Here is a 12680-nt window from a genome sequence, read left to right on the forward strand (position 1 = left end):
TTGAAGTTTCTTTTTGTAAAGCCTCCGCAGAAACACGCCATAGGACTTTTCATACACCCTATGCCATTTCTTTCAGTGTGATATTAGTAAATGACAGATGGACCAGGAACTAGCTTGTCATGAAGACCAGGAAGAAAGTCACAAAAAAGAAGCTAGTGGCCAAGACTCATTTGTCACTTATAATTATACCCTGTCAGGTAGTAACATCTTTTTACATCACCTTTCAGGCAGAAATACATAGATAATTTTGTCAAAGGATCTAGAAGAATATACGTAACATCCATTCATGTATTAAGACTAACACAGTCCATGGGAAGGTAAACAAATTCTCTGCCTAACTCTGCCACGGCAGCACAGCATGCAAGAATGACTGCAGTGATTTCTTACCCCAGATTATTCTCAAAATTAACCCAACTGTGTTTATGGGCCCAGTACAAGGACAAGTCTGGAGACTGTACCATCTTTCTGCCAGAGGCAGAAGTGCACAGAGCAGAGGGTGAGTTTGTGGTACAGCATTTGGATGCGATACTCACATATCGTGTGTAGAAAAGGGAACATCTTGCTTTTACACCAGCAGGCCTAAAAGATGCAGCAGTGTGCTAGCTCCCAATTGTCAGGAATAAATATGTCCCATTGGAGGACTACGCTGATTCAAGTGCAGAAAAGATATCCCTTATGTACAGATGCTGCTTGTCCTCTGTTGCAGAGAACCAAAGCAGGAATTTTATGTTTGAACATATGGACGAGTTAGTCATGCCCTATCTACTCAGAGAAACAAACAAAGCCAGGCTGGATAGCTTGCAGGGCAGAACAGCTTTTTTTTATTTTTCCTACAACCCAGTAAGAGGCCACGATGGTGGCACTGAATTTCTATTTTAACCACTAAATAGAAACAGCTTCTGATTGTCTGGCCAACTGAAGGCTAGAGAGATGGAAAATTTTACCACATATTATGTATTAGTGAACGGATTTGGTCCTTTTCAGCTTTCCTCTTAAGACAAATGTTCTGCTTTTTTCCTAAGAAAAGACTCTATGTGTTGCATATTTTTATTAGAAGACTGAATTGTCTTCAGCAAAAACTCGCATTTCAAACCATTCAAATTCAGTGTGCACTGACAGGTCAAAGGGAACAGATCAAATCCACTTTATACAACATGGCAGAATATTATATGCTGTGCACAGATATATGTGACCTTTTTCCTGGATGCAGATAATTAATTTTGGTGATATAACAAAGCTTGAGGAATGGATTCAGTATAACGATAGCACTGCTAAACAACAGGCTGACTTCTAAAGAAGAATTAAAGAAATGGTTATCTATTCATGACAGCTTAACATGTTTATGTCTTTTTCAATTAGCGTAGTGCATGTGCTTTATTATTCTTCTTGAACTGGCACTAGGACCACCTCATCTGATACACTAACTTTCAAATGTCATAGCTCTAACCTCAGAGAGAGAATAAAGACCACAAAATCCATTTCTTTAATGTGTCATGCTTAGAGTTCACTCTCTGTTGGTTTGGAAGATACTATTTCTAATCTGGAGACTTTTGTGAATGTCTTATTTTTTATTCATTTTCAGAGATTGGGTGCAGTATAATATGAAGCCTACATTAAATGAAAAAAGAAAAGTGTCTTGACATGATAGGGCTTTGAAAAATGTCAGTTTCAAAAGTTGTACAGCTGACTGCTCCGCAGGTCCAACTGATAGACCTTCTCCTGACCTGGAGCTTCTCCGTCAGGAGAGTTCTCTAAACTAATGCTCAGATTAATGTGCATCAAAAAAACATGCTCTCCTATTATGTACTTATTCTGCATTTATTAGCTCAGATCCCCCTGCATTGCACCATAATTAGTAACTGTTGATTTTGTTTAGACTCTCTGGCATGCATCAGGGATGATTTTGAGATCTTAAATAGGTTGGCAGAAATAAAAATTATAAATAAAGTGATGAAATTTATTTTTCATACCAGTTTAGACAGAGACAGAAATCTATACCTGTGGATCCCCATTCAAAGTCAGAGTACATCTCTGGCTCAATTCCTGAATGCAATTCCTAATTTTCATCCAGAGAAGTATGCTTGAACAGTGTAAAAATTTAACCAACTTTTCCAGAAGTAGAACTCTCAAGACTCCTGTGTAGAAATCTGAGAACACAGCAGGCCTCATTAATCTTACCTTGAGACAAGGATTCAGCTGATAGCAAGCAGATATAAATAGCAAGAAAGATAATCACAGATATTTTCTTCTCCAATCATATTCTGATTTTTTTTTTTTAATTTATTAAAAAATATGTCTTATTTTTAAGCATGACTCTTGAGTTCAGGTTTGGCCCCTCTTCCTTTATAGGACTCATTTTTATCGGTAATGTGAGAAAAAACAGCACAACAGATTTCAACCATCCTCACCAACTTCTGCATGGTCCCTTCAGGGCCTTTTCTGTCCTAGTTCCCCTAGTTCATACATTTTCCTACCTTTTAGGTTTTGGGTAGATTTAATTAGACACTTGCTAGCACAACTCCACTCTATTCAGCCCAAGTGTCTGGTGCCATAGCTATCACCATAATCTCTGAACATGTCATTAGAGATCACTGGGAAATTTAATGTAGGGTTAGAGTTTTAGTTTTAAACAACAAAACTGAAGAGTCCTGAATTCACTGCTGGAGTCTCAGAGCACATCACCTTGTTACAAACTCTCTTTATATCTGCCAATGAACTACAAAAGTATGCATTATTCATCATTAGTAAACATATTTTTTCCACCAATTAGTGACATTTAGTCATCTTAAAGGGAAAGTTACTTAATAAGTTCTAACGGCTTTCCCAGGTATATACAGATCCCTTCTCTCTTCTTTGCAATATGTAGATACACAGGTTATGAAGCCATCTCTTCAGTGCAACAATAAATGAAACAACACTGAAGTATGATGAAATGTTATAATGTCAGTGTCTACTACCGCCCCCCCCAAAAGGTAAAACCTATCATCATAGGCATTTAAAATTTAAAAAATATGTTTTCAGATTTTCATGCTAGTAAGTTTTAATATGATATTTTATAAACAGAAGTCATGTATCACACCTAAAATATCTGTTTCAAAAATAAACATAACCAAAAAACCACAACTGTCATTGTCAACTGAACTGAGCTGGGCAATTGTCATAATCATTTCCTGTAAATATACTGAATTTAAAAAAATGTCATTTTGACTACTGTACTCCTGTGAATAGATTTAATTAACATGAACATTCAAGCAAAACAAATTTTAGTGAGAACATTCATGAGCTGATTTCACACGGTAAAACAAGGCAAAAGCAGCGAAAATTTTAATATTAGTTTACATTGAATTGTACAATTCAAAGTTTGTCTAGTTTCAGGGTCACACAAATTTAAGCTTCAAGGTCCATGGAATTGTCTTTGATCAACAGAACATGTAATTCTGAGTTTTACAACAAAAAAACACAAACAGACCATTCAAAATAATTACACGTGGTTGATTTTTACATCAGACTATTTCATGATCTGTGTCCAGATGAAGTTCTGTGGATTATTTCAATATCTTAAAAGGGCTTATAAGAAAGATGAGGATAGACCTTTTAGTAGGGCCTGTAGTGACAGGACAAGGGGTAATGGTTTTAAACTAAAAGAGGGTAGATTCACACTAGATACAAGGATATTTTTATGATGAGGGTGGTGAAACACTGGAACTGGTTGCCCAGAGGTTTGCCCCATCCCTGGAAACATTCAAGATCAGGTTGGATGGGGCTTTGAGCAAACTGATCTAGTTGAAGATGTCCCTGCTCACTGCAGGGGCGTTGGACTAGATGGCCTTTAAAGGTCCCCTCCAACCCAAACTATTCTATGATTCTACGATTTAACTAGCACCAGTTGTAAATCAGTACAACCAAAAAGAGGATTCATTTTGCCTTTGTGATTTCACTTTTAGAGCCCATCCTCATAAGGTGACTAGTTTTTCCTGCAGGTACTGGACATCCCAAGCTCTTGCTGATTCTAGGAAGCGCTGTCTGGCTTTCACCATTTTGGAAGGTGCAGACCCCTAATGCATGTGAGTTTGTCACTGCAGCAGCAGATTGCTAAAGCCTACTAGCATTTGGCTTACTAATAGCTTTCCATTTGTGTGTCTCTATCACTTTGGACCATCTGAACCATACTTCCTTCTGTATGTTTATCTCATTCAGAGTTTGGAAATGTGTTTCAGTGAAGTTTGCCTTTCGATTCTAAGGACTTGAGAGCCGCCTAGTGGAGGCCTCTCTCTGACTCCCAAAATTCAGGGACGTCTCCTTTTTATCACAGTGGATTACATTCCTTATTGGTATCATTCCTAACACAGTTCTTATCGCTGGACACTGCATAAGAACTTCAATTGGATTTCATCTGTTGGTCTTTTTTACAGAAATGTGATTTGCACTCTAAGATGTAATACTGAAAGTGGTTTAGAAAAACAAGGCAGAATTGGAATTAAGTGTTGATTTCCCACTATGACAAAAATCCTTTCTAACCTCACAGATCTCAGCATCAAGACAACCTCATCAGGTAGCAGCCAGTACTAACAAGGAACTTAATTCTGTAGACCCAAGTCTGAACAAAATTAGAAAATACACAAGATGACAATGATACACTATATATTACTAATATAAAACATTATTATGATTCATCAGCGCCAAAACCTACCAAAGTAGGCAACCATAAACTAAACAAAATTGCAATCACAAACAAAATCCCATTATTTCAGATAGTTATCTCTTTTCCTCTTGTTTTGCCTATAACATATTTGATTAATGATTATGAGATGCAAAACCACAAGGCACACATGCACTGATGTATCACCGATGCATCAGGCTGGGTAGCAGTCATTCCAGTGCATATTTGTATAAACTCAGTAATGTAGAAAGCTGTAAATCAGGCTATGTCTCCAATATTTTCTTTTCATCTATCTACTATTGCTTTACATGTAGAGGTTAACTAAAGGTGGAAAACATAATCAACGCTGATTTAAGCCAGTCTGGACTTCAGGGGTAAAATCTGATGTATATGTATACGTGTATTAGATGATGTATATGTATACGTGTATTAGATCTTGTATATGTATACGTGTATTAGATCTAAGTGACAGGAACAGGAGTGTGGGCTTTCCACATTTTTCAAAGTTGTAATAATGCAGGGCACAGCATTAGGAGAGCATCCATTGCTGAGTAAAAGCCAAGGAAGAAGGGTAAGGGAGCTTGGGAGTCAGGGATGTTTCCAAAGCTCAGAAAGAAAAACATGAGGCTGGGTTTACAGAGCACACTGGGAGTCTGTTAGAGTCACAAGCATGGACACATCCAGCAATGACACAATGTGGTTTATGTGTTACAGCTCTGGTGGGACAACAAACATGTCTTGTGATTCCTGTGAGGAACTAAGGCATGCCTACAAGAAGCCACGGTGGGACTGCAGGCAAGTCAAAGAACTGAGGAAGACCTCGAACAGGAAGCTACAGCAGCAATGTGGCAGAGTTGGAGATCTGCGACAAATCAGAGAGACTCATCTCAGACAAGGCAACAAAGTGCCTTGAACAGGAATCTTGAGGTCTCCATGGCTGAGGTCTTATCTCATGATAGATAAGATCTCTGTCATGAGTGTGATGGAGAAATGAGTTTCTGCAGAGAAGTAAACTTACAGTTTACACACATTCCCCTTGACTGTAACAGAGTTTGCAAGTACCATAGAGTGCCACAAATTGCTGCAAAGAGTCTGACTTATCGTGCCACTGCTCTAGTTTTACCAACTGAAATGCCAGAAAGAAACTGACTTTAAAAAAACAACAACTAAACATAGCATGCAATGGCATAAGAGTGAAAAAATACCTTAAAGAAATGTCAGTTTTTCCGCAAATCTAGTATCTACTCTGAACTGATTTCAGCATCACTTTTAAAACACAGAAAACTGCATCCAGCATCTGAAATCAAAACCACAAACACAGATGAGGAGCTGAAAATGCCTATTTTTCATTTGGAAACCTCAAACATCTGCCAAAATAGAGACACCAAATGGTAAAAAGGTGGAGTAAGTGCAGCAAAGAAGCAGCATCAACAAGAAGAGAATACTATCTTACCCAGAGAAAGAAGGACAAGAACAGTGAAAAGGCAAAACACTTACATCAACGTACTTGTTTCCTTTTCGAGGTTTGTCTGTCAAATCAAGATAGTAATAGGAAACCTATTCCAGGAGTAGGAAAACCAGAGAAAAAGTGTTCCTTGAGATAAGAACAATCCTTCTGCTCTGTTTGGGTGTAACATTCTGTGCACTGAGACCAATGTCTTCCCATGCATGCCAAGCAATCTTTAAAACACTATCATAAATACATACATATATTTAGTTGTTACACATACAGCTATTATGTAGCTGAAAAAAAAAAACCATGTATATGTATATATCTAGGCACAACAGAACCGGAAAATACGTAACTACAGAAAAAAAGACAAACTAACAAAGCTCAGTTCTTAACCAGATGCGTATGTATGTGCTCGCAGAATACTGCATCTGACATGGACCATCATTGCCATTTACCATGAGATTATGGTTTAATAAGCACAGGAATGTCTCATTAACAGAAATCCTTGGAAGCTTCTGGTATTTCAGCTGCTAGTAATTCTAAGAAATGACAGAGCAACATTACAAAATCCAGTTTCTTATACAGCATGCTTAAGCTTATAAAGGATGTTCAGCGGTTCAAGATATTTTGCTTTGTAGATAATTTGTCCCTGTTTTAAGACGAAGGAAAGACATTATAGACCTATATCCTCACTTTTAACTATGCTTTCTTGATAGTAAGCTTGTAATACTTTGCTTACAGCATTTTATTTGCTTAGGTGGTCTAGATTCAAACAGAAATAATGTTGCTCTGAAACTGGTAAGTGGTGGTGTTCACCTAGTGAAGTCTGAAGAACTTTCTGTAATTATAAAAAATTCAGACACAACCTATAATACCCCTTCTAAGGAAAAACTTTCAGTAAGGAGTTCTGCTATGACTGATGCTCTGACATACTCCAATAAAATTTTCCAGACTACTGCCTTACTTTAGACGGCAACCAAGACTACAGACTGCAATGAAAAAGAATATTAAAAGCCATCAAGTTAAGTTGCTACTTCATATTACTTTAAGATAGGACTTGCAGCCATAGCTTAAGTTAAGCACGTTCCAAACTGCAGGCAAACCATGATAGATTTTGTTTTATATAGATATACGATTTCTCCCTCCACTAAATGAAGAAATTAACCTATTGAATCCCAGAGTCTTCATCTCCTGATCATTACCTTATAGTGACAGATATACCAAACTCAGAGAACTCTGAAGGATTCCAGGTTCACCTAGGAGGTTAGAAAAGGGATCGTTTTTCTGTGTTCTTCCCCAGTGCTGAAGCTGATTATTTTGTGGAAAAAAGGACAGTGCACTTTGTCAAGATGCTCCATAGCACATAATCAAGGAAGACTATACACTTCCTAGGGCATCTGTTCTCAATGTATAACCCTTCAAGTATCCAAGCAGGCAAGGTTTCTGTCCTTCCAGGCAGGAGTTCTGGAGTAAAGTGAAATGACACCAGAGTGGAGAACCAAATATTAGCCTTTCTGTGCATCACTGACTTTGCCTGCAAATAGGAACTGGCAAATTGTTTATGCCTCTTAGGATAAAGCAATATTAAAAGAAAAAATACTTATCTGTGCACTTCTGTGAAATTTGCCTGTAAAGCACACATAACTGTACCTCACAATCAAGCAAATGGAGGTAAAAATCCGCCTGCTGTGGCACATGTTTGTGGATTCTGTCACAAGTCCCGTGCTTACACACAAGGCAGTCAGAAAGAAAAGGAAAGCTGTGTAAATGTGAGGAAAAAAAAACTGTAGAGAAAGAAAAAATTTTTTTAAAAAAAGGGAAGAGGTGGAGAATTCCGAGAAGAGAAACAGAGACATCCAGATTGGCTTCAGATACAAAGGGAGCTTTCTAACATCCTAACACATGGTTTTGTAGTGAATACAACGTTAGCATAGCCACATATATTTCCAGACCAGGCATTCAGTCATGGAAAGTATGAAAGACAATAAATAAAAATTTCCTCACATGCAATAGACTCATGTAAGTTAATTATAATTAATTTTTAAGTCATCCTAAGTACCAATATTTTTCTGAAAGAAGAGATCTACCAAGGACTCCATTAAATTGTCACAGAACTGTGTTAAGGATATTGATTTTAGCTGGAAAAGTACTGGCAAGAGAAGAGGGGAAGGAAAAAGATTTATTTTTTTTTAAATAATTTTATCTATGGTTTTCAGTCCTACTGCAAATAGGTTGAATACTGGAAGTGAAAACAATTGCTTTAGATTGTTTTACAGTAACAGCTGTGATTGTTGAAATAGCTACAGCCATTATGCATCAGATCTTCCTGTGAAAGAATGACCAGTGCTCCACTGACTTTGAATCTATGCTGACTTACACCAAGGACATACTGCATAGTGTTGGTCACATGGGAAAGCAGATGGGAGGAGAAAGGAGGGAAAATAAATTATTTTTATTTGTATTTAACAAAAATTGGCCTACAGGCTTTATGTGACTCAGTACTGAACATCTGGGATTGATCATAAGATCATAAACTGGAAAGCAGTCATCTGGCTTCTAGAAATAAACACATTCAGTTCCTCTTCCACAGCTTTATTTTTTTAATGATAAACTGCAACAGTCATTTTAAGTCTTTTTAGTGCTGCCACAGTATTTTTAACTTTTTAGTAATTTTTAGTATTACTTTTTCACATCGCGGCATCAGACAACTGCTCAATTTCATTTAATGCTGGACTGGCAGTAGTGTTTGGGATTGCCCTCCACGCACACACACACACAATTAGTTCACCACTATTTTGCTTCAAAATTTTATGAAACAATGGTAGTCTTGCAACTCCAATTTTTACTAGTTCCATTCCTCACAAACATCATGGGAGCGGCACAATATATGATGCAAGATGCAGCACTGATGAACTACATTGACCGGCGTTTCCTATCTTTAGAGGTATGTGCTAGCTGTCATTCTGTAATACTGCCTCACTGCAAAGAGGTTTGAAACTGTAGGAATGTTCTTATATGAACACAGAACAGTTTGTATGATAAACAGTATCAGGAAGATAAATTTCCAGCTTTTTCAAATAAATAAGTAAAATTGTAGTTAAACCTTTAACTATAATGATTCCTAATTACAACATCATTATTAATTGCAGGATATAATTTCATAATATTTTTATTCTGTTATCACTTGTATTTCTTTATGACATCAGTGAACTTAGCTAAATATGCAAATGTTTATAGTACTGTCACAGTGCATCCTACCAAACAGTATAACCACATTGTCATCAGTAGAAGTGCTGTCAGTATTAACAAGGAGATAGAAATTTATCAGGTATTTTTCCTATGTATGGATGAACCTACCTGGAAGAATAGTTTAAGACACATTTGTGTAAACGAGCAGTATATCTGCACTTTAACTAGGAGCTGAAATAATCCCCTTGCAGCTTGGAGACTGAAATAGGTATTTGCTTCCAATTAATTATATAAAAGTATCAGTAAGTATCATGATCTCTGATCATTAAGTATCTCTGGTTGTTTCCACCAGAGCACTTTTCCCTCTTTAGGCAGCAAAACAAAGTATCTGGTTGTCAGTAATCATATAAAGAAAAAAAAAAAAAGCGTATTTTTGCCCAGAGCTGTGAATGCTGGTGCCAGTCTAATACGTCCTCTTAACATACATACACAGCAACAGACCATCGGTTTGAAATAGATGGGGGGCAGGGGGACCAGAAAGCAGACAAAAGCACGGCTTTTAAAGTAATCATAAACGAGGCTGTAATCTATATAGAATACACACGTATATCCATGTGTTTTCTTCCTGTGTTCTAACTCAAGAAGAGGCTGGAAAAATGCAACCAAGACATACTGGATTACGTGGAAGAATTCCGAGACTTTTCAAAGATGGTACTGTCACGCCTGGCAGGACTGAACTATTATAAGGCTGAGGTTAAAAGTGAAGTAGCGAATTTGCTAACAAGAATTGAACGAGCACAAAGAGACATTGACTATTTTGGATCTGTCACAGATTCTAATACATGTATAGAAGTACATGAAGACCTGGTGAAACAGCAACTATTTGAACAAGCAGAGGAAAAAAAGAAACTTAAACTCATGCTTAACGCAAGTAAGAACAGTTTACTTTTCAGAATTTTGATGTGAATGAGCCAGTCCCCTAGCCAATGCATGCATGCTGAGATAGGGATAACAGATTTTCACAAGTTATGTGAATACCACAGATAATTGCATGGAGTTTTGGCTGTGTAAATACTAGTCTTTAAAAAACAAAACAAAACAAACTAAAAAAAACGGTACGGGAGAGGGAGGAAAGAAAGTACAATTCAAACATCTATTTTGCAGATGCTCTACTGCATATCAAACTAGTTCTTTGGAAGCTGCTTTTTATTATCAAGTAATGTAAAAAGCCTCTGAAATCATGCTCTTGCAAAGTCCCAGAAAAAATCCCAGCGCATTTCTGAGTATTGCAGCTATACCAACAAATTAATGGTGGTCTTTGCTTTTTGAAGTGGACAGGGCTCAAAACCTCAACTCAAAAGTGAACTCACGAGTTAACAAAAAGATTTAATTCACTTCTCCAATTTGTATCTGGTTTACTGTCCTCCTCTGTTATTCTTCCTCTCCCTCCATGTACTTTATCAAGAGAGCACACTGGCTTAGCTGCAAGCAAAGCTCAGTTCTGATTTGAAAATTAAGTGTTAAGGTACCTAGTATGAAGAATACATACACAGTCTATACTTTTTTTAAAAAAAAAAATTAAGTTTTATAAGTATCTTTACCTTAAGTTGAGCTATAGATGTAAATTACATATTGTAGACATATCTGAAGTAGTCTGTTTCCTTTTCATTCAAAAGTAGTAAGAAATGAAAAATAATAAGAAATACAAACTGCCATTTTTTTAAAAGTCAGGTAAAATATCTTTAGTATCATCAATTATACAATTCCACTAACTTCAACAGAATTAGACTGATTTAATTTTACAAATAAGTTTATAATTTGTTGCCTGAACTTTTCCAGCAAGAGGCAGATGGTAACTGTTCTGCTTCTAAGCTCTAATCCTACATCACAATTGACAGTGCTGAATATCAAGATTTATTTTTTCCATACATAGATATTCTTGAACATTAGGCATTTTTTTGAGAGGCAGAAAAATTTTGGGATATTTAAACTGACTGTGGTAAGGACACTTTGAAAATTTTATCTTTCTGAGAATTTCAGAGGGGAAAAAATTATTTTCCATTTTTTCTTGTTGGAAATTATTTAGTTTTATTGCAGCAGTTCATAGCAACTTTACTTTTGTCAATACTGGTCAGATGCCTGTCCCATTGAAGTTGATGGCAAAACTAGTCCCCATGCAGATTTTATAGCACTTAGAAAAAGTAGCAAGACCCTCAACTCTAATAAATAGCAGCTCTGCTTCTATGGTATCATATATTAACCAGAAGTTAAGATTATTTTTGCTGAGTTGCTCCAAAACTCTAGCAAAAAAAATTTTAAGTACAACTTTGTTGGTTTTGGTTCAAGTTCACACAGACTTGAAAATAACAATCAAGTAGAATCACTGTTTTTACACGCAGTACTTGATACTTCATCCTACTTTGGGTGGGAAACAGGAAATTATCTTCTGTACATTTTGGGGTATGAAACAGCAGGCTTTGAAGGTATCATTATGGAGAATGTGGAAAAATTTTGGTAAACTTTTTGCTCACTGTGAATGTCTCAGTTTTTCAGTCTTCCTCCAAGCTGTTATGAAAGCCAAGGAGAGTTAAAAATCTTCTTACAAGGAGAGACACTATTCATAGGTTGGAGATAGTAATCTGGTTATTTCTCCTGCAGAGGAAGATGTTGCTAAGGCTGGCTAGGTATTTTGATTCAACAGTTTTACGTTTTTAGAATCTACGTAATCAATAAACATTAGTTTTGGTAAAGCTATTGTGGCTTGCTCAGGGAAGGTGCATCCAGAGTGAGCACTGAAGAAAAAAATCCATGCTATAGCAGCAATATCCACATGCTTTAGTTAGAGGGTATCAGCACACACAAATGACACAAAGGCTGCTTTCTACAGGCAACTGGAATCTTGCCACTGACTTCAATAGGTTCGTATCAGGCCAAATAGGGAGGGTGGTTTTTCTTTTTCTATTTTATCTACTGCCAGAACTTCCTGCCTTAGGGCTTTGTTTGTTCTGTTTACTAAAATGGCTGCACTTCACTAAAGGCAATTCTTTAAACTTCAAATACTGTCTCTTGAAATTTATGAGTGCCTTTGGTAAACAAGCTTGTTAATATGCTTTGCAGTAGAGTTTTTCCTGGAAAGGATGGTACTTGATAAAGATCTTAGCGTCTAAATGCCTGAGTCTTCACAAGCTTGGTGCTTTTTGGTCTTAAACATCTGTGCAAAGTGCATACAAAACGTAATGAAGCCAAAACTATGACTCGCTCTCTGCTGGTGCCAATTTTACCCCTATAGTGAGGTAAACAACTACGTAATTCCACCAGCCATGCTTCTAGTGTAAGAACTGATAACAGAGACATCATACCAGATAATTTAAAGTCACC

General features: G+C 36.8%; 1 protein-coding gene across 1 annotated transcript in view; it reads left to right on the top strand.

Annotated features, from left to right (window-relative positions):
* The first annotated feature begins 8931 nt into the window (after window positions 1-8931).
* OLFML1 (olfactomedin-like 1) overlaps window positions 8932-12680 on the top strand; it is a 5211-nt gene continuing 1462 nt past the window's right edge. Inside the window, exons 1-2 of the mRNA XM_009698679.1 lie at window positions 8932-9057; window positions 9945-10233. Of these exons, the coding sequence (XP_009696981.1) occupies window positions 8932-9057; window positions 9945-10233 (415 nt within the window). The remainder of the gene's footprint in view (window positions 9058-9944; window positions 10234-12680) is intronic.

Source organism: Cariama cristata, unplaced genomic scaffold (assembly GCF_000690535.1).
Source record: "Cariama cristata isolate BGI_N322 unplaced genomic scaffold, ASM69053v1 scaffold17244, whole genome shotgun sequence".
Taxonomy (NCBI): Eukaryota; Metazoa; Chordata; class Aves; order Cariamiformes; family Cariamidae; genus Cariama; species Cariama cristata.